At 44.2% G+C, this 23,097-nt stretch overlaps 2 protein-coding genes across 6 annotated transcripts in view; both read left to right on the plus strand.

The window, feature by feature from the left end:
- Nucleotides 1–13,944, plus strand: part of LOC115109130 (rap guanine nucleotide exchange factor 4-like) — a 50,195-nt gene extending 36,251 nt beyond the window's left edge. For all 3 annotated transcript variants that reach the window (XM_029633758.2, XM_029633751.2, XM_029633742.2), the window contains exons 17-27: nt 55–133; nt 612–758; nt 4,884–4,981; nt 5,347–5,472; nt 5,857–6,035; nt 9,155–9,245; nt 9,750–9,800; nt 10,033–10,120; nt 12,714–12,778; nt 12,877–12,931; nt 13,050–13,944. In XM_029633758.2, coding sequence (XP_029489618.2) covers nt 55–133; nt 612–758; nt 4,884–4,981; nt 5,347–5,472; nt 5,857–6,035; nt 9,155–9,245; nt 9,750–9,800; nt 10,033–10,120; nt 12,714–12,778; nt 12,877–12,931; nt 13,050–13,177 — 1,107 coding nt within the window. In that variant the 3' untranslated portion in view covers nt 13,178–13,944. The remainder of the gene's footprint in view (nt 1–54; nt 134–611; nt 759–4,883; nt 4,982–5,346; nt 5,473–5,856; nt 6,036–9,154; nt 9,246–9,749; nt 9,801–10,032; nt 10,121–12,713; nt 12,779–12,876; nt 12,932–13,049) is intronic.
- Nucleotides 13,945–14,040: 96 nt separating this feature from the next.
- map3k20a (mitogen-activated protein kinase kinase kinase 20a) overlaps nt 14,041–23,097 on the plus strand; it is a 56,294-nt gene continuing 47,237 nt past the window's right edge. For 2 of the 3 annotated variants that reach the window (XM_029633772.2, XM_029633788.2), the window contains exons 1-3: nt 14,041–14,461; nt 16,247–16,440; nt 19,304–19,391. In XM_029633772.2, the coding sequence (XP_029489632.2) occupies nt 16,282–16,440; nt 19,304–19,391 (247 nt within the window). In that variant the 5' untranslated portion in view covers nt 14,041–14,461; nt 16,247–16,281. Of the gene's footprint in view, nt 14,462–14,871; nt 15,776–16,246; nt 16,441–19,303; nt 19,392–23,097 lie in introns of those variants that run through there. The other variant, XM_029633779.2, reaches the window with a different exon arrangement.

Genomic DNA, 23,097 nt, shown 5'->3' on the forward strand with positions numbered 1-23,097 from the left:
TGAACCAACACACTTCTGAACCACTTCTGTCTGTCCTGTTCTGTTCTGTTCTAGCACAAAATCCTGTTGAGGCAGTTCAGCATGGGGGATGAGAAGCTGCAGAAACGACAGGCCATCAAGAGTAATGATGAGAGTAAGTATGGCATAGTGCAGGGTTTTCCAACTGGCCAAATATATCTAATATTTGACAAAAACAATCATTTCAAACCTTTGTTTATATTGTTAGATGATCACGTGTCTCTCTAATATGTGTGGAGATACTTGGGAACAGATTTCCCAAATTAAAATCACTTGGAGCTGATTTCCTGGTGTTTTTATAGTCTTATGTCCAACAATGAAAATTTAAAAAAAATATATATATACTGTGTGTGAAAGCATGCAGGATATGCGTTCGAAGAGAGCTAGCTATAAGCTATAGAAAAGCACAGTTTAGCAGTCATGAGCCTTTTGGCCTTGCAGCCAGGAGTGACACACAGTGTTTTCTAACCCGTTTTGAACCTCTACCATGACCAGGCTGATGCGCTGGCCTCTGATCTGTCTTCCCAGTACCCATCCTTCAACCCTAAATGTTAAGGGACCTGCATTGTGCTCTGTGCTCTCTCCCCATGCAGTCCTGTTCAAAGTGTACTGCAGCGACCACACCTACACCACCATCCGGGTCCCCATGGCCGCCTCGGTCAGCGAGGTCATCAGCGCGGTGGCCGACAAGCTGGGGTCAGCGGAGGACCTTCTCCTGGTCAACCTCAGTTCGGCCGGAGGTGAAAAGGGCCACAGCTATACGCTAATCAAACGATGGTGGTTGACAGTCTTTCCACACATGGCCTGCTATTTACAGATGCTATGAAGCTCATTAATCAGGCCTGATTTACTAGAAATGATTGGGTGTTGGTGCTGGATTGGTCTGTTTCAGTTACCCGGTGTATGCTCAGTATAGGGACAGGAGGGCCATGGCCTGCAGCATAGAGAAAAGGTCGGGGCAATATTGCTGCAAGCTTGCTTCAACTCATAAGATTCTACACCAGCATGTTGCCACCATCGGCTGGGACTTGCTGTATGGATATTCCAGTGTCTCTGCCAGGGTGTACTGATCCACCTCTTTTCTGGCCTATGTTTGACCTGCGCTTCACCCGTACCAAGTAGTAATATAAAGCCAGAAGCACTGCTCCTTTGTCTCTGAGACCCTAATCATATTGCCCACAAATCTGTTATTTACTAGCATTTGTTTTGCTGCTAAGAATCTGGGCCCAGTTCTCTGCTGAGGATTCAGAGGGAGATGGATGCCCCCATCTGTCATGATCAATGCAATATTGCCAGTTCTAATGCTATCGTGAGTGCATCCTCTTCATAGTATTTATGACCATTTTCTTTGATAATAAAGTTAGAGGACGACTCTGGGGAAAAAAAGTGACGAGGCAGTCAGGATTGAAAATTAACATAGTTGCAGCAGTGTATGTGAAGAGTGGGAAAGTGTGTTGTGTGTGTTGTGTGTGTGTGGCGTCAATATGCATATGTGTGTGTTTTGTGAGTCCGGTGAGCGTGTGTAGAGTCAGTGGAAGAGAGTCGGTGCTAAAAAGGTTCCATGCAAATAGTCCGGGTAGCCATTTGATTAACTATTCAGCAGTATTATGGCTTGGGGGTAGCTGCCAAGCAGTTTCCATACCAAGCGGTGATGCAGCCAGTCAAGATGCTCTCAGTGGTGCAGCTGTAAAACGTTTTGAGGATCTGAGGGCCCAATTATTTTCAGAAGAGGTGTTGTCGTGCCTTCTTCACGACTGTGTTGGTTAGTGTGGACCATGTTAATTCCTTAGTGATGTGGACAACGAGGAACTTGAAGCTCTAGACCCGCTCCATTACAGTCCTGTCGTTGTGGACACTGAGGTACCCCCGTGTTCATGGTCAAGGTGGCAGATGTGTTGTTAAATACTCTCCAAACCAGGGGGCAGCCCGTCAGGAAGTCCAGGATCCAATTGCAGAGGGAGGTGTTTAGTCCCAGGGTCCTGAGCTTATTGATGGGCACTATGATGTTGAACACTGAGCTGTAGTCAATGAACAGCATTCTCGCATAGGCGCTCCTTTTATCCAGGTGGGAAAGGGCAGTGCAATAGAGTGCGTAATCTGTGGATCTGTTGGGGCGGTATGCGAATTGGAGTGGGTGCAAGGTGTTTAGGATGATGGTGTTGATGTGAGCTATTGACCAGCCTTTCAAAGCATTTCATGGCTACAGATGTGAGTGCTACGGGGCGATAGTCATTTAGACAGGCTATGTTGGCGTTCTTGGGCACAGGGACTATGGTGGTCTGCTTAAAACATATTGGTATTACAGTCTCAGACAGGGAGAGGTTGAAAATGTCAGTGAAGACACTTGCCAGTTGGTCAGCGCATGCCAGCAGTACACGTCCTGGTAATTCATCTGGACTTGCAGCCTTGTGAATGTTGAAGTTTCCCTGCATTAAAGTCCCCGGCTACTAGGAGCGCCGCCTCTGGGTGAGCGTTTTCTTGTTTCCTTATGGCAGAATACAGCTCGTTCAATGCTGTCTTAGTGCTAGTCTCTGACTGTGGTGGTATGTAAACAGCTACGATGAAAACTCTCTCAGTAGGTAGTGTGATCTACAGCTTATCATGAGATACTCTACCTTAGGTGAGCAATAACTCGAGACTTCCTTAGATATCGTGCACCAGCTATTATTTACAAAAATATTATAGTCCACCGCCCCTTGTCTTACCAGACGCCGCTGTTTTATCCTGCCCATTTACATCATATAACCAGCCAGCTGTATGTTAATATTGTCATCGTTCAGCCATGACTCCGTGAAGCATAAGATGTAACAGTTTTGAATGTCCTGTTGAAAGTTTAATCTTCTGCGTAACTCATCGATTTTATTCTCCAAGGATTGCATGTTTGCTAGCAGAATGGAGGGAAGTGGGGGTTTATTCGATAGCCTATGAATTCTCAGAAGGCAGCCCGCCCTTCGGCCCCTCTGCCCCCTCTTCACGCAGATCATGGGGATCGAGGCCTGTTCCCGAGGAAGCAGTATATCCTTCGCGTCGGGCTCGTCAGAGTCGTGAAAGGAAAAAAAGGATTCTACCAAGCCGTGGTTAGTAATCGCGGTCCTGATGTCTAGAAGTTATTTCCGGTCATAAGAGACGGTAGCGGCAACATTATGTACAAAATATGTAAAAAAATAAGTTACGAACAACCTCAAATAAATAATCAAAAAACACAATTTGCTGGGGGAACGTAAACGTCTGCTCCGGCGCCATCTTACACCCGTAGCACTCACGTCTGTAGCCATGAAGTGCTTTGAAAGGCTGGTCATGGCTCACATAAACACCATCATCCTAGAAACCCTAGACCACTCCAATTTGCATGCCGCCCCAACAGATCCACAGATGATGCAATCTTTATTGCACTCCACACTGCCCTTTCCCACCTGGACAAAAGGAACACCTATGTGAGAATGCTATTCATTGACAACAGCTCAGCGTTCAACGCCATAGTGCCCTCAAAGCTCATCAATAAGCTAAGGACCCTGGGACTAAACACCTCCCTCTGTAACTGGATCCTGGACTTCCTGACCGGCCACCCCCAGGAGGTAAGGGTAGGTAACAACACATCTGCCATGCTGATCCTCAACACAGGGGCCCCTCAGGGGTGCGTGCTCAGTCCCCTCCTGTACTCCCTGTACACTCATGACTACACGGCCAGGCACGACTCCAACACCATCATTAAGTTTGCCGATGACACAACAGTGGTAGGCCTGATCACCAACAACGATGAGACAGCCTATAGGGAGGAGGTCAGAGACCTGGCCGTGTGGTGCCAGGACAACAACCTCTCCCTCAATGTGATGAAGACAAAGGAGATGATTGTGGACTACAGGAAAAAGAGAACCGAACACGCCCACTTTCTCATCGACGGGGCTGCAGTGGAGCAGGTTGAGAGTTCCTTGGTGTCCTCATCACCAACAAACTAACATGGTCCAAGCACACCAAGACAGTCGCGAAGAGGGCACGATGAAATATATTCCCCCTCAGGAGACTGAAAAGATTTGGCATGGGTCATCAGATCCTCAAAAGTTTCTACAGCTGCACCATCGAGAACATCCTGACTGGTTGCATCACTGCCTGGTATGGCAACTGCTCGGCCTCTGACCGCAAGGCACTACAGAGGGTAGTGCGAACGGCGCAGCACATCACTGGGGCCAAGCTTCCTGCCATCCAGGACCTCTATGCCAGGCGGCGTCAGAGGAGGGCCCTAAAAATTGTCGGACTCCAGCCACCTAGTCATAGACTGTTCTCACTGCTACCACACAGCAAGCGGTACCGGAGAGCCAAGTCTAGGTCCAAGAGGCTTCGAAACATCTTCTACCGCCCGAGCCATAAGATTCCTGAACAGCTAATCAAATGGCTACCCAGACTATTTGCATTGCCCCCTCCCCCCTCTTTACACCACTGCTACTCTCTGTTGTCATCTATGCATAGTCACTTTAATAACTCTACCTACATGTACATACTACCTCAACTAACCGGTGCCCCCCCCCCCCCCCGCCCATTGACTCTGTAGTCTCGCTATTGTTATTTTGCTGCTGCTCTTTAATGCTGCTCTTGTTACTTTTATCTCTTATTCTTATCTGTAGTTTTTTAACACTGCATCGTTGGTTAGGGGCTCATAAGTAAACATGTCACTGTTGTATTCGGCCCATGTGGCTAATAAGATTTGGTTTGAATTGGTCGGGAGCCCGTAAAACGGTCGATATCCACTGCAGCGCCATCTTTTCCTTACCCTTGTTATGCGACTTCAGGACAGACCATAATAACATGCTCATGTACTGTATTTAATAGGATCATGTTTTAATTATCGCTCGTTTGTTGTTTTCCCTCAGATAAAGTGGTGCTAAAACCCAACGATATTTCCGTTTTCTCCACACTCAGCATCAACGGCCGTCTATTTGTCTGTCCCGGGGATCAACTGGATTCATTGGTGCGTAAATACCCCGCAGAAAAAACATATTGCCCAACAAATTAACAATGCAGAAAAACAAGCATTCAGACCCACCCAACTAATTCCCAGAGGTTTTCCTACAAGCTACATCTCATGCAGCTGTTACTATGAAGCATGTTGCGTCTCATGTTGTGTTTCTCTAATGGAATATATTTGTTTTAATCGACTGACATATGTTCACTGGCCTGAGGCTACTGTTGCAATTTGACTTGTTATAGTTGTAGAATTGTCATTGTAGCTATCAAAACAGTCCTGTATTTCATATCAGTGTGAATTGTATGATGAAAAATGATATACAGACAACTGTAAATTATACAGTATATTACATTTGCGCAATATTTCAGATGCCCTTACCAGAGCAGGAAGGACCCTCCACAGGCTCCCTGGGCAGCTTTGAGTTGATGAGCTCTAAAGACCTGGCCTACCAGATGACTCTCTACGACTGGGAACTCTTCCACTGTGTACATGAGGTGCCTCAGACCAATGACGAATGAGGAATGACTTGATTCTATGGTTGCGACCTAAATGGCACCCTATTCCCTATACATGTTTCTTGCACTACTTTCGACCCCTGCCCTATGGGGAATAGTGTGCCATTCTGGGTGCAGGCTATGTCTTCCTACACTATTTGGCTATCCCCATAGGAGGTAGAACTGTTTTTGGTTCCAGGTAGAACCCTTTTGTGACACTCTGAAGAAAGGGTTTTACATGGAATCCAAAACGATCTACCTGGAACCAAAAAGGTTTCTTCAAAAGGTTCTAGACTATTAACTATTAAACCAATATAGTTTCCATTATAATGTATCACTATCAGGGACACGATCATTGACTTTCTCTCTTGCCCTGTACTACAGCATGAGCTGATCTACTATACATTTGGGAGGAAGAACTTCAAGAAGACTACTGCCAACATGGACCTGTTCCTCAGGAGGTTCAATGAGATTCAGCTGTGGGTGATCACGGAGATCTGTCTGTGTGCTCAGCTCAGCAAGCGTGTTCAGCTGCTCAAGAAGTTCCTCAAGATCGCTGCCCAGTGAGTGGCCCTTGCCTTGTCGCCCTCTCTCTCATGCATGCACATTTGCGCGTGCACGGTCTCCCCTGACTGCAGAGCTGTAGTAGTAGAATTGCATACCTGTGTCACTTAGCTGTAGGGTACAGTCAACCCTCCCAATCAATCCATTTACATTTAAGTCATTTAGCAGACGCTCTTATCCAGAGCGACTTACAAATTGGTGCGTTCACCTTAAGACATCCAGTGGAACAGCCACTTTACAATAGTGCATCTAAATCTTTTAGGGGGGGGTGAGAAGGATTACTTTATCCTATCCTAGGTATTCCTGAAAGAGGTGGGGTTTCAGGTGTCTCCGGAAGGTGGTGATTGACTCCGCTGTCCTGGCGTCGTGAGGGAGTTTGTTCCACCATTGGGGGGCCAGAGCAGCGAACAGTTTTGACTGGGCTGCGCGGGAACTGTACTTCCTCAGTGGTAGGGAGGCGAGCAGGCCAGAGGTGGATGAACGCAGTGCCCTTGTTTGGGTGTAGGGCCTGATCAGAGCCTGGAGGTACTGAGGTGCCGTTCCCCTCACAGCTCCGTAGGCAAGCACCATGGTCTTGTAGCGGATGCGAGCTTCAACTGGAAGCCAGTGGAGAGAGCGGAGGAGCGGGGTGACGTGAGAGAACTTGGGAAGGTTGAACACCAGACGGGCTGCGGCGTTCTGGATGAGTTGTAGGGTTTAATGGCACAGGCAGGGAGCCCAGCCAACAGCGAGTTGCAGTAATCCAGACGGGAGATGACAAGTGCCTGGATTAGGACCTGCGCTGCTTCCTGTGTGAGGCAGGGTCGTACTCTGCGGATGTTGTAGAGCATGAACCTACAAGAACGGGCCACCGCCTTGATGTTAGTTGAGAACGACAGGGTGTTGTCCAGGATCACGCCAAAGTTCTTAGCGCTCTGGGAGGAGGACACAATGGAGTTGTCAACCGTGATGGCGAGATCATGGAACGGGCAGTCCTTCCCCGGGAGGAAGAGCAGCTCCGTCTTGCCGAGGTTCAGCTTGAGGTGGTGATCCGTCATCCACACTGATATGTCTGCCAGACATGCAGAGATGCGATTCGCCACCTGGTCATCAGAAGGGGGAAAGGAGAAGATGAATTGTGTGTCGTCTGCATAGCAATGATAGGAGAGACCATGTGAGGTTATGACAGAGCCAAGTGACTTGGTGTATAGCGAGAATAGGAGAGGGCCTAGAACAGAGCCCTGGGGGACGCCAGTGGTGAGAGCGCGTGGTGATCCCTAAAGGAAAGGTTTAAGTGTCAAGATTAACAAATGTTTGAATGGCTGAATGTACGGTGCATTCGGTAAGTATTCAGACCCCTTGACTTTTTCCACATTTTGTTACGTTACAGCCTTATTCTAAAGTTGATTAAATAGTTTTGTTTTCCCTTATCATTCTACACACAATACCACATAATGACAAAGCAAAAATAGCATCTTAGAAATGTTGGTAAATGTATTAAATCTTTAACTGAAATATTGCATTTTCATAAGTATTCTGACACTTTACTCAGTACTTTATTGAAGCACCTTTGGCACTGATTACAGCCTCAAGTGTTCTTGGTTATGACACTACAAACTTGGCAGACGTGTATTTGGGCAGTTTCTCCCATTCTTCTCTGCAGAACTCTGTCAGGTTGGATGGGGACCATTGCTGCTCAGCTATTTTCAGGTTTCTCAAGAGATGGCTTCGGGTTCAATGCAGGAGTGGCTTTGGGTTCAAGTCCGGGGTCTGACTGGAGGCTCAAGGACATTCAGAGACTTGTCCCGAAGCCACTCGTGCATTGTCTTGGCTGTGTGCTTTGGGTCATTGTCCTGTTAGAAGGTGAACCTTTGCCGCAGTCTGAGATCCTGAGCGCTCTGGAGACGGTTTTCATCAAGGATGTCTCTGTACTTTGCTCCATTCATCTTTCCCTCGATCCTGACTAGTCTCCCAGTCCCTGCTGCTGAAAAACATCCCCACAGCATGATGCTGCCACAACCATGCTTCACTGTAGGGATGGTGTCAGGTTTCCTCCAGATGTGACACTTGGCATTCAGGCCAAAGAGTTCAATCTCTTCATCAGACCAGAGAAACGTGTTTCTCATGGTCGGAGTGCGCTTTACGTGCCTTTTGACAAATTCCAAGCGGGCTGTCATGTGCCTTTTACTGAGGAGTGTCTTCCATCTGGCCACTCTACCATAAAGGCCTGATTGGTGGAGTGCTGCAGAGATGGTTGTCCTTCTGGAAGGTTCTCCCATCTCCACAGAGGAACTCTGGAGATCTGTCAGAGTGACCATTTGTTGTGAGAATTATGTTCTCAATGTTCATAAACTGAACTTCAATTAACTACTCAGTCTGCAACCTAGAATTTGTAAGATACTGGTTGAAATGAAAACAGACAGAGGCCCAGCCTACAATAGTTGAATGTTTATTCGCGAGAACGTTCTGAAGTCCACAATACAAAGACATCCATTTTATAGCGGCGCGCATACTTCCACACAAACAGTAGATATCATACGCACATACATACGAACAGTAGGTATCCTACGCACATAGTGTATCAATACCCAGCTGACAAAGATTAGGGACCGTGAGAAGCACTCCCTGTCCTCCCTCAAGATGAGGGAGTACTCACTGCCCTCTCCCAAATCTCTGAGGTGCCTAGCAAGGTTGGCACCAAATTTAATTTAATTTACCACAGGTGGACTCCACTCAAGTTGTAGAAACATCTCAAGTATGATCAATGGAAACAGGATGCACCTAAGCTCAATTTCGAGTCTCATAGTAAAGGGTCTTAATACTTACGCAAATAAGGTATTTCTGTTTATTATTATTTTTTGTACATTTGTATAAATGTCTAAAAACAAGTTTTTGCTTTGTAATTATGGGGTATTGTATGTAGATTGAGATGTATTTTTCTTTGATCAATTTGTATTGTAACAAAGTTGCTGTAACGTAACAAAATGTGGAAAAGGGGAAGGGGTCTGAATACTTTCCAAATGACCTGTACATGTATCATTTTGGTAATGACAAGTGTTTCATTCATGACCCCCTGTGATGACTTAAATTAGTCACACGTAACATGTTACCTGATACTGATACTTTCTCTCTGTAACAGCTGTAAGGAGTATAAGAACCTCAACTCCTTCTTCGCTATTATCATGGGCATGAGTAACCCAGCCGTGAGCAGACTGAGTCAAACATGGGAGGTGGGTGTCTGTGTGTCTGTCTGTCTCACTGTCTGTCTGTCTGTCACACTGTCTGTCTGTCTGTCACACTGTCTGTCTGTCTGTCACTCTGTCTGTCTCACTGTCTGTCTGTCTGTCACACTGTCTCACTGTCTGTCACTCTGTCTCTCTCACTGTCTGTCTGTCTGTCACACTGTCTGTCTGTCTGTCACTCTGTCTGTCACACTGTCTGTCTGTCACACTGTCTGTCTGTCTGTCACACTGTCTGTCTGTCTGTCACACTGTCTGTCTGTCTGTGTCTGTCACTGTGTGTCTGTCTGTCTTTATGTCTCTGTCACTGTGTGTCCGTCTGTGTCTGTCTCACTGTCTGTCTCACTGTGTCTGTCTGTCACTGTGTCTGTCTGTCACTGTGTCTGTCTGACATTGTGCATCTGTCTGTCCAACAACACTCAAATGTGTTTAGCATCTGCCCAAGAATATGATTTCAAACTGTCTGTTAACTTTCCCTGTTACTTGTGTTGACAGAAACTACCCAGCAAATTTAAGAAGTTTTACAGCGAATTTGAAAGCTTAATGGTGAGTACCCTAAACTATTTTTAGTCCCATATCAACCATTCATCCACTCAGTCTCTAGCCTTGCTTTCTAAAGCTCCAATTTATTCAAATATTTAATTGAAACGTCACATTCTTGCATGGTCATTTGTCATCTAACAATGTATGTATTGAGCTGCACCACCCATGGCTGTGACTGATGTGCCCACTTAACATGGTTGTGGCAGATCTCAGAACAGTGTGAGTATTTCCACAGGACCCGTCCAGGAACCACCGGGCGTACCGGCTCACTGTGGCCAAGCTGGACCCGCCCATCATTCCCTTCATGCCGCTGCTGATCAAAGGTCAGTGCAGCCCAACACAGCTCTCTCCCACCGTCTACATGACCCTCCATGTTGTTTTACCCAACACAGCTCTCTCCCACCGTCTACATGACCCTCCATGTTGTTTTACCCAACACAGCTCTCTCCCACCGTCTACATGACCCTCCATGTTGTTTTACCCAACACAGCTCTCTCCCACCGTCTACATGACCCTCCATGTTGTTTTACCCAACACAGCTCTCTCCCACCGTCTACATGACCCTCCATGTTGTTTTACCCAACACAGCTCTCTCCACCGTCTACATGACCCTCCATGTTGTTTTACCCAACACAGCTCTCTCCCACCGTCTACATGACCCTCCATGTTGTTTTACCCAACCAGCTCTCTCCCACCGTCTACATGACCCTCCATGTTGTTTTACCCAACACAGCTCATGACCCTCCATGTTGTTTTACCCACCGCTCTCTCCCATGACCCTCCATGTTGTTTTACCCAACACAGCTGACCCTCCATGTTGTTTTCCCACCGTCTACATGACCCTCCATGTTGTTTTACCCAACACAGCTCTCTCCCACCGTCTACATGACCCTCCATGTTGTTTTACCCACACACAGCTCTCTCCCACCGTCTACATGACCCTCCATGTTGTTTTACCCAACACAGCTCTCTCCACCGTCTACATGACCCTCCATGTTGTTTTACCCAACACAGCTCTCTCCCACCGTCTACATGACCCTCCATGTTGTTTTACCCAACACAGCTCTCTCCCACCGTCTACATGACCCTCCATGTTGTTTTACCCAACACAGCTCTCTCCCACCGTCTACATGACCCTCCATGTTGTTTTACCCAACACAGCTCTCTCCCACCGTCTACATGACCCTCCATGTTGTTTTACCCAACACAGCTCTCTCCCACCGTCTACATGACCCTCCATGTTGTTTTACCCAACACAGCTCTCTCCCACCGTCTACATGACCCTCCATGTTGTTTTGTCTACATGACCCTCCATGTTGTTTTACCCAACACAGCTCTCTCCCACCGTCTACATGACCCTCCATGTTGTTTTACCCAACACAGCTCTCTCCCACCGTCTACATGACCCTCCATGTTGTTTTACCCAACACAGCTCTCTCCCACCGTCTACATGACCCTCCATGTTGTTTTACCCAACACAGCTCTCTCCCACCGTCTACATGACCCTCCATGTTGTTTTACCCAACACAGCTCTCTCCCACCGTCTCTGACCCTCAGCTCTCTACATGACCCTCCATGTTGTTTTACCCAACACAGCTCTCTCCCACCGTCTACATGACCCTCCATGTTGTTTTACCCAACACAGCTCTCTCCCCACCGTCTACATGACCCTCCATGTTGTTTTACCCAACACAGCTCTCATGACCCTCCACCCCAGCTCTCTCCCACCGTCATGACCCTCCATGTTGTTTTACCCAACACAGCTCTCTCCCACCGTCTACATGACCCTCCATGTTGTTTTACCCAACACAGCTCTCTCCCACCGTCTACATGACCCTCCATGTTGTTTTACCCAACACAGCTCTCTCCCACCGTCTACATGACCCTCCATGTTGTTTTACCCAACACAGCTCTCTCCCACCGTCTACATGACCCTCCATGTTGTTTTACCCAACACAGCTCTCTCCCACCATGACCCTCCATGTTGTTTTACCCAACACAGCTCTCCCTCTACATGACCCTCCATGTTTTACCCAACACAGCTCTCTCCCACCGTCTACATGACCCTCCATGTTGTTTTACCCAACACAGCTCTCTCCCCACCGTCTACATGACCCTCCATGTTGTTTTACCCAACACAGCTCTCTCCCACCGTCTACATGACCCTCCATGTTGTTTTACCCAACACAGCTCTCTCCCACCGTCTACATGACCCTCCATGTTGTTTTACCCAACACAGCTCTCTCCCACCGTCTACATGACCCTCCATGTTGTTTTTTTAGCTCTCTCCCACCACATGACCCTCCATGTTGTTTTCCCACCGCTCTCTCCCACCATACATGACCCTCCATGTTGTTTTACCCAACACAGCTCTCTCCCACCGTCCATGACCCTCCATGTTGTTTTACCCAACACAGCTCTCTCCCACCGTCTACATGACCCTCCATGTTGTTTTACCCAACACAGCTCTCTCCCACCGTCTACATGACCCTCCATGTTGTTTTACCCAACACAGCTCTCTCCCACCGTCTACATGACCCTCCATGTTGTTTTACCCAACACAGCTCTCTCCCACCGTCTACATGACCCTCCATGTTGTTTTACCCATTATCTTACCTATTGATTGACTATTGAGAGGTTTGTCCTCACTGCCTCTTGTGTGAAGAAGTTATTATCAGCTATTATTCTTTAGCAATACAAGACCATCGTCTGACCATCGCTTAATGAGAGGTCTGGTTAGCAGATATCACTGAATTTGTTCAGGAAATGTGTCATTCTAATGCTTTATTATCTTTTTGGAGTGTCAGCCTGGGACACAGTGTATCTAGCTTCTATATTGTTCGCTCTTGTCAATTCCAATCCTTATTCTTTTGTCTATGTTCTATTTGTGAAATCCTATTGCTATTATCTTTCCAGACATGACTTTCACTCATGATGGAAACAAGACGTTCATTGACAGTTTGGTCAATTTTGAGAAAATGGTAAGGCCCTCCCCTGAGGATATTGATTTTGACATGATATTATATTGGAAGTCTAAATTCATCATGGTAACATCTATTTGTGTTTTTTTGTTTTTCAGCGAATGATCGCTAACACAGTGAGAATAGTGAGATACTGCAGAAGTCTGCCATTCAGTAAGTAAACATAGCCGTCTTTAAGTCTTCATTTGACTGGGAAGGTTTCTAAGTGCTTGGGGCATACAGGACACGGTTTATAAGGAAGGTGGTATTTCGCTTTCCCATCGTCTCTCAGGTGCAGAACCATCTCAGACCAGTAAGAACCACCTGGACGTGAGGAGCTATGTGCGCCAGCTGACTGTGATTGACAACCAGAGAACCCTATCTCAGTTCTCCCACAGACTGGAACCACGCAGGACCTGAAGCTTGGACGGACACTGGACAGACACGGGACATGTCACATGCTGCTGCTCTACTGCCAACAATAAGCTTGCTTTATATGTTGTACCAGTACACACACATATCCACTTTGCTACATGGAACTTAACATTATTATACATGCAGTTTAGTCAAGTAAGCTGCAGCTGCAGAGTTCATCGGCTCCACCTTCAACTGTATTTCAAATGTCAGTATCATTTCTGCTGCTTGTTTTCCTTTGTGTATCGTTTTCATTTTTGTTATCAATGGGCAGCAGTCACTCCGCTTTAAATTTCACCAAGTATTTTCAAATTCATCTCATTCTCATGTCCCTGAAGCTCTATTTAATTCTTTGAAGTCACCAGCCCCACGAAAAGGACACAATCTATGAAGCGAATTATCGTTTGGAAATAATCATCCATTTGATTGTTGTACAATAATCTGTGAGGTTTATGTTAAACAGATCACTTTTCCAGGTGGAAACATTGGCTCTTACTTCACTCTAACCTCCTAAATTCCAAATCCTGATATTCAGATGTTGTTCAGATGTTGACATTCAGATGTTGTTTTCTAAATCAGATTTGATGCTTTTTATTACACATGTACAATGTGTTCAAATATCTATTATGGCCTCAGCATGCAACAATTTGAGATGTTGGGCTGGGACGTACAGTATGTGAGCACGTTCCTCTTTGAAAGTCTCTAAGGTAACCATTTTCTGCAAACATTTTAGCCATGTGTATTCTGTATATATTAAAAATGAATTCGATGCATCTGCTGTCCATTTGATTGTTCATCGATTATTTTGATAATTAGTTAGTATAATAACTAATTATGAGCTGAGCTGAAAAAATATTTACAGTAGCCTGAAATAATATGTCAAATACACTTTTATGCTGTCATAGTATTATCTTTTGATAATAGGAAAACGAATTCGATTCCCTGTAGGTGTTGGTTGTTATAACATAGATTGCTGCATCATTTTAATGGTGTCGTTGGAGGTGTACCGGTTTTACCCATTGAGTGGCGCTGTTGTCATCAGAATTTGTGAAGCTCTTTGGAAAATGTTGGGATACTTCCCTGGTTTTCATGTCTATGGCTATTTCTCTATAGCGTTCAGCACTCAGCCCAAGTCAAGGACGAAGTTGTGTAACTAGAAATCATAAACGTCACGCCCGGTTTCCAGGAAAGTGGGTTCTTTACAGTAGTTCTATGTTTACCTGCAGAAGTTAAGCTACCCATTGGATCTGGCAAACTGAATGTTTCTAGTATTTGTTGGAAAATTCAAAGGTAGGCTATGCACTAATATCGCATTATGTTTCAGTGAGTAGGCCTACACGCCGTTACATGTTTTCAATTACATACTTTTTGGAAAGTTGTGAATAACAAATTCCATTGTTTTACAGTTGTCTGTTTGGCAAAAGCGTTGGTCTCATGCGTGTCATCGCAACATGCGTGTCATCATGGAAATTGGTATTCTTGCCTATAAACTCCTGTTGATCCTGAGCTGCTGAAGTGTCTTAATCTTGCAAAATTATATTTAACACAATTTACACTAGTCTATTCATATTTTGTGTGTGGTGTATGTATGCAGTCTAAACTGCATACATACACATAGACCATTTCCTGGTTGAATTATTTACTGTAAATGCCTGGAGACATTTTGATTATGGAAGTAACAGCAGTGAGACTTCTATTTAGTTTTGCTTCGGGTGGTAGTTTAAACTCTGGAGCTGAAGTTTGTACTTCCTGATGGGGGACAGTATGTAATCATATCCGCCACCGGGATGATATGAATGGGTCAAGCAGACGAGGTTAACTCAATACATTTGGGTTATTTCTGCTCCATTTTGACACGTTCATCTGTAGAGCTCTGGCAGGTATCCACTTGCCTGTATATGTTCACATGGGTATTGGTCCATAATGTCAGTGTCTGGGGCAGAGTGTCGACTTTCCAGTGAGGACAGGCAAAAACGAGCTCCAATAACCCTGTAACCCTTCGTGCTTAAGTGTCTACAGAAAATGTCGGAGCTGCTCATGTACTGAAAAGATTGGTGTGAAGCTAAGTATAGCATCAATAGCCGTAAATCAGTAGAGAGAATTGGCTCCCCTCTGTGACAATGGAGGCATTTCCTGCTGGGCTGGATAGCAATCCTGATTTAGGTCCAGGTAACAGCCTCTTAAAAGCCATAATTGCTGAGCAGTAAATGGGAAAACTTCTGAACAATATCCGAGCTACAATTTCCTGTAATGAAGGGATTCTTTCTTTACAAGATGCACTTAGGTTGATATTTAAAAACAAAGGGAAGTGTGCGTTAATTGTTGTCTGTGGGCAAAAAGTTGGTTTGGTGTTCCCTCTACCAATTATCGCACTTTCATTTATATACATTAGGAAGATATGGTCCCTGTTCTTTGAATATAGAATTAGAGGTGTGTAGCACCTTTTGGGTTTGTTTTTAAAACAAGTGTGTAGTGATTGTGTGTCATGAAAAGTTTGCAGGGATTCATGGGAGACTAGAGGATGCAATCCCTTTAAGAGCTCTGCTGTGACTGGTACTGTACAGACCACTCTAGACTCTACTGGAAGAGTCGGTGACTTTGGCCGTGAGTATTTTGTGCTTAGTGATCACAGTAGAGGGAGAATGCATGCCAGGGATGCCATCCATAGTCCTTATACAAGCAGAGGATCCTGGGACCCTCACTTAGTGATTACTGGTGACTGTGTGGCGTAGGTCTGGGACAGGCGGGCTCGTTGAATGTCCCGTAAATCACTGGCTGAGATCAGGGATATCACGGTGCCACTCCGGGCAGACATAGCCAATGACACAGAGGCCTCCCTGGGGTACTGTTAGCAGCACATCCAGCTTCCCAGTCACACACTCTAATGGTGTGCTCAAGTGTACAGCTGCTCTCAGTTGTGTCACTGGTGCAGGACTTTTACTTTGAGGAATGAGTTTTTTTTGGGGGTGGGGGGACAAGCCTATGACAGACTTGAGCATCGGTTCTTAACTGCTTTTTAGTGAGCTCTGTGCTTATTTTTCCTCCTCCGCTATCTCCTTCCCTGTGGTCCTCCAGACAGACGTTGAGTTGGGGCTGAGTGTTATTATGAGATGTTGCCTCTCAGTGCCTCCTTCGTGCAAATCAAGTTTGATGACATCCACTTCTACGAGAACTGCGGCGGCGGCAGCTTCGGGAGTGTGTACCGAGCCAGGTGGATCCCTCAGGACAAAGAGGTGGCGGTGAAAAAGCTGCTCAAGATCGAAAATGAGGTAGGAGTCCTAATTGCTGAGGCTTTTCATATACTTTTTAATTGTCGGTATAGTAATCATTTTAATTGCTACCCCGTTTAGTGGGTTGTGGTGACTTTTGGTACCCATCAGTCATAGTCATTATACTCCCCCTCGCTTTGTGCACAGAATTTCACATGCTGTATGCTTTAAAGAACGACTATTGCCAAATGAGGGATCATATTAGGCCCAATTAAATAATGGATGATTCTGATTCTGGAAATTTCTTGTAAGTGACAAAAATACATCTGATGTACACTACATGACCAAAAGTATGTGGACATCCGCTCGTCAAACATCTCATTCCAAAATCATGGGCATTGTTATGGAGTTGGTCCCCCCTTTGCTGCTATAACAGCCTCCACTCTTCTGGGAAGGCTTTCCACTAAATGTTGGAACATTGCTGTGGGGACTTGCTTCCATTCAGCCACAAGAGCATTAGTGAGGTTGGGCACTGATGTTGAGCGATTAGGCCTGGCTCACAGTCGGTATTCCAATTCATCCCAAAGGTGTTTGATGGGGTTGAGGTCAGGGCTCTGTGCAGGCCAGTCATGTTCTTCCACACCGATCTCGACTAACCATTTCTGTATGGACCTCGCTTTGTGCATGGGAGCATTGTCATGCTGAAACAGGAAAGGGCCTTTCTCAAACTGTTGCCACAAAGTTGGAAGCACAGAATCGTCTAGAATGTCATTGTAAGCTGTAGCCTTAAGATTAAGGGGCCTAGACTGAACCATGAAAGACAGCCCCAGACCATTATTCCTCATCCACCAAACTTTACAGTGTTCACTATGTATTGGGCCAGGTAGCGTTGTCCTGGCATCCGCCAAACCCAGATGGTGAAGTGTGATTCATCACTCCAGAGAAGGCTTTCCACAACTCCAGAGTCCAATGGCGGCGAGTTTCACGCCACCCCAGCTGACGCTTGCCATTGCGCATGGTGATCTTAGGCTTGTGTGGTGCTGCTCGACCATGGAAACCCATTTCATGAAGCTTCCGACGAACAGTTCCTGTGCTGACATTGCTTCCAGAAGCAGTTTGGAACTCTGTAGTGAGAGTTGCAACTGAGGACAGATGATTTTTACGCACTACGAGCTTCAGCCCTCATCGGTCTCGTTCTGTGAGCTTGTGTGGCCTACCACTTTTCAGCTGAGCTGTTGTTGCTCCTAGACATTTCCTCTTCACAATAACAGCACCGACAGTTGACGGGGCAGCTCTAGCAGGGCAGAAATTTGTCAAACTGATTTGTTGGTAACGTGGCATGCAATGACTGTGCCACGTTGAAAGTCACTGAGCTCTTCAGTAAGGCCATTCTAATGCCAGTGTTTGTCTATGGAGATTGCATGGCTCTGTGATTTTATACACCTGTCAGCAACGGGCTGAAATAGCCAAATCCACTAATTTGAAGGGGTGTCCACATACTTTTGTATATATGGTGTACCTTTTCATACTTATTCTATTTAATATGCCTATTTTGGGGCCTGCAGAAATATTTTCACTGATATCCTACACAATTCTACACAATTTAGATGTCAGCTACAGTGCCTTTAGAAAGTATTCATACCCCAGTGATTTATTCCACATATTGTAATATTATAGCCTGAATTCAAAATGTATTAAATATTTAAAAAATTCACCCATCTACACACATTACCCCATAATGACAAAGTGAATACATGTTTTCAGACGTGTTTGCAAATAAATTGAAAATGAAATAGAAATAAATGTACATAAGTATTCACACACCTTAGTCAATACATGTTAGAATCACCTTTAGCAGTGATTACAGCTGAAAGTCTTTCCGGGTTATTCTCTAAGAGTTTTTCACATCTGGATTGTGCAATATTTGCCCATTATTATTTTCAAAATTCTTCAAGCTCTGTCAAATTGAATGGAAATCATTGCTAGACAACTATTTTCAAGTCGCCATAGATTTTCAAACAGATTTGAGTCAGAACTGTAACTCGGCCAGTCAGCAACATTCACTGTCTTCTTGGTAAGCAACTACAGTGTAGATTTGGCTTTGTGTTTTAGGTTATTGTCCTGCTGAAAGGTGAATTCCTCTCCCAGTGTTTGGTGGAAAGCAGACTGAACCAGGTTTTCCTGTAGGATTTTTTCTGTGCTTAGCTCCATTCCATGTCTTTTTTTTATCCTGAAAACCTCCCCCGTCCTTAACAATTACAAGCATACCCATAACATGATGGAGCCACCACAATGCTTGAAAATATGGTGATTGGTACTCGGTAATGTGTTGTATTGGATTTGCCCTAAACATAACACTTTGAATTCAGGACAAAAAGTGAATTGCTTAATTTTCTTTGCCACATTTTTTGCAGAATTACTTTAATGCCTTGTTGCAAACAGGATACATATTTTGGAATATGTTTTATTCTGTACAGGCTTCCTTCTTATCACTCTGTCAACTACAATGTTGTTGATCCAGCCTCACAGCCATTACACTCTATAACTGTTTTAAAGTCATCATTGGCCTCATGGTAAAATCTCTGAGCGGATTCCTTCCTCTCCGGCAACTGAGTTAGGAAGGACACCTGTATCTTTGTAGTTACTGGTTTGAGTGATACACCAATCAAAGTGAAATTAATAACTTCACCATGCTCAAAGGGATATTCAACGTCTGCTTTTATTTATTTTTTACATCTACCAATAGGTGCCCTTTTTGAGGCATTGGAAAACCTCCCTGCTCAATTTAATCCATTTTAAATTCCGGCTGTAACACAACAACATTTGGAAAAAGTCAAGGGGTGTGAATACTTTCTGAAGGCATTGTATATTCAGTCTATTTTGTTTGTGAATTCTATGTTTGCCGGTGTGTCCCCCTGTTCAGGCTGAAATCCTCAGTGTACTAAGCCATCGGAACATCATTCAGTTTTATGGGGCGATCCTTGAAGCACCCAACTATGGAATCGTCACTGGTAAGTCTCGACAACCCTAATCTTGCTAGTTTGTCATGCAATAGTAACCACAGCTATTATCTCCTCAGAAGATTCAGACCACGTTTATATCTATCGTGTTAATGGAAAACCAACAAACACCATCTGTTCATACTTGTTTCACAGCTATTTTGTTTACTTAGAACTGAATGGTGCTGTGGTCTATATTAACACATTAGTTAGTAGATGGCTTTATGGTTCAGTAAGATTACATGTTGCTGGCTTTTTGTTAATGTTAGCGACTGAGATGTTTTTAGAGTTCATACCATGTGACAGTCCTCACCCTGTGGTATGAGAAACCCCTCCCTGCGCATATTCTGAGTATCACATCACATGGCAGTCATTGGCCGACTCAATACTCCCATGGTTAGGATGTTAGCTATGAACTTTTCAGCCACTGAGTGGTGAATGACACTGCCGTTGATAGAAATAGTGCTCACTAGCTATCTATTTACTGTATTGAGTTATACTTTGTGGATTTTCACCTTTCATCTCTTGTCTGCAGCCTTGCCTCAGACATGATTCTATCTTTGTTCTCTATAACTCGTTTTATTGGGCAAGCTTGAAGGACAATAACACTCCAAAACAATATTTTGGTATTTGTTTCAAGAACACATTTTTCAAGATCTAGAACTTTCAAAATACAGAAAGGGATGATGTGTCCAAACTCTCTGTGTTTTGAAAGCTATATATGTTGAAAACTTGATTTCTGACATGAAAAACATGTTGGGACTGTATCAACAGTGGACTAATGAAACAAACAAAAGTGGTATTTTCCTTTAAGTTTTTGCAGTTTGGCCTCACAGTGACATAAGCAATCAGGTTATTTTGGAAGTGTCCAACCACTACTTTTAGGATGATTTCCACAAATGACATTTAACTACATGTACTCTTTCCCATCTCCCATGCTTACTCCACCTGCTCCTCCTCTGATCCCATAGATCGTGGAATGTTGTTGTATGGAAACACAAAGCCCTAGTTGGGAAAAAAAAGAAAGGGAATCACATTGTATAAGCATTGTGTGACTTCATGGATTGAGGAATTGGGAAATATCTTTGTTAAAATCAGGTATTGCTCGGACAGGAAAACAGATGCCCCTTTGATGTTTCCTCTGTCTGTTTATGTCTTATAATACAGTCATATTTGCCCTTTAGTCGCTACGAGGCAGTAATGTTCAAATCGTTCAGTGTTCTCCGACTTTACATTTCACAACCTCCAGCCAGTGTTACATGGGTGCGAGAGATGGGGTTGGCTCAGTGTTTCCGTTGCAGTCGTTTTGCTGTGGCTCTGCTCCATGACAAAACCATTGCCGCCTCGCCCCAAAAAATAAGGAACATAAAACAATATTTCTGCCGAAGCGCACTTTGAAGAGTAATTGCAATTTATGAAAACAGCAGTTTTAATGGCCTTTATTAAAAAGAGGGGGCTCCCAGCTTTCCATTCCCGATTTGATTTATTTCTCAACCCCTAAATATGTGCCAGCTGCACCATTTTAAACCCAGAGACCTTTGCAGCTGCATGGTTAAGCAGGTTACTTCTCAGCAATGCACTGTGAGTGCACAGGGGAGAGTGGGCTATATGTAACACGGGTCAATTGTAGGGTAACTTTGGGTAAAATGCCACCCTACCTAAAATAATTTTCTTGGAGTGACTTAAAACATTGTGATGAGACAGATTACATTTTTTTGTTTCAGCAAGAGTAGTGGCAACCAGGGTGACATGATGTGGTTTCTGTAAAAAGTACAGGCAGGGGGGGGGGGGGGTGTTATAACAGGTGGCGGATTACCCCATTATATTATATTCACTGTTTATGCAAGTTTTTTGGGACATAAAATCAATCAATAGGATGCTGACTATTTAAAAGATCACATTTGAGATCTGGCTAATGATTAGCCCGATGGGCTAAATGTAGATAGGAAGCCCCATGCTTCAGCCTTTTTATTTATAGCCACTATGCTGCATCAGTTGGGCTACTGATGATAATGCTTATTGCTAATAGCATACCTGATAATATGCATGGCTCATTTCTAGCGGTGGAAATTACATTTTACATGGTGTCGGCTTTGGATTAGAATGTTATTTTAAAAGGTCACCAGAACTGAGCTTTTCAGTTCTTGTACAACCCTTTCCAAAGAGAAAGGGTTGTATATGGAACCCATAAGGGTTCTACCTGGAACCAAAAGGGTTCTGCCTGGAACCAAAAAGGGTTCTTCCAAGGATTCTCCCATGGAGACAGCTGAAGAACCCTTTTAGGTTCTAGATAGCACCTTTTTTTAAGAGTGTAGTGTAGTTTTTATACAGTACCCAAGACAAATATGTGAGTTAATTTGACCATTGGATAAAAAGCTACTGCTTATATACTGCAATGTGGGTTGGATTGAATTTGAGCCCCTGATCTTCATTTTCAAGGTGATGATTGCACTTTTCTTCCCAACACAATACCGCAATAAATGTGAATACCTTATTAAATGTGAATACCGCAATAAATGTGAATACCTTATTAAATGTGAGTCCACCATGGGGGATTCGAACTTACACTGCAAGTGCAACACAATCTCACACTCAATTCGTGCAAATATATACAAAAATATTTCAGCAGATTTTGTGTGTTTTTAGTTCCTTTGAAAATACACAAATTTTTGTGTGACTTAATTCTTCGGAAAATACACAACTCTTTGTGCGACTACATTCATAGGAAAATACATTTTTTGGGGGGGAAACTTCGGAACAATATTTTGAAAGTTATTGGAGCTCAAATCAAAATCAAATTATATAGCCCTTCGTACATCAACTGATATCTTAAAGTGCTGTACAGAAACCCAGCCTAAAACCCCAAACAGCCAGCAATGCAGGTGTAGAAGCACGGATTTTGCAACTATAATGAGTTTGCATAACAATCGGAAATCTGTATTTTTGGGCACTGATTTTGCCGATTTTTAAAAAAAAGTTATTTTTTAAATTAAATAAAAAATGTAAAAAGAACTTATACCTTTATTTAACTAGGCAAGTCAGTTAAGAACACATTCTTATTTTCAATGACGGCCTAGGAACAGTGGGTTAACTGCCTTGTTCAGGGGCAGAACGACAGATTTTCACCTTGTCAGCTCAGGGGATCCAATCTTGCAACCTTACAGTTAACTATTCCAACGCTCTAACCACCTGCCTCTCATTGCACTCCACGAGGAGACTGCCTGTTACGTGAATGCAGTAGCAACCAAGGCAAGTTGCTAGCTAGCATTAAACTTATCTTATAAAAAAACAATCAATCATAATCACTAGTTAAGTACACATGGTTGATGATATTACTAGTTTATCTAGCGTGTCCTGCGTTGCATATAATCAATGCAACGCTTGGGGATGATTTAACAAAAGCGCATTTGTGAAAAAAGCACAATCGTTGGACGACTGTACCTAACCATAAACACCAATGCCTTTCTTAAAACCAATACACATAAGTATATATTTTTAAACCTGCATATTTAGCTAAAAGAAATCCAGGTTAGCAGGCTATATTAACCAGGTGACTTCTCTTGCGTTCATTGCACGCGGAGTCAGGGTATATGCAACAGTTTGGGCAGCCTGGCTTATTGCAAACTAATTTGCCAGAATTTTACGTAATTATAACATTGAAGGTTGTGCAATGTAACAAGAATATTTAGACTGGACGGGATGTCACCCGTTAGATAAA

This window comes from Oncorhynchus nerka, linkage group LG3 (genome assembly GCF_034236695.1).
Source record: "Oncorhynchus nerka isolate Pitt River linkage group LG3, Oner_Uvic_2.0, whole genome shotgun sequence".
Lineage (NCBI taxonomy): Eukaryota > Metazoa > Chordata > Actinopteri > Salmoniformes > Salmonidae > Oncorhynchus > Oncorhynchus nerka.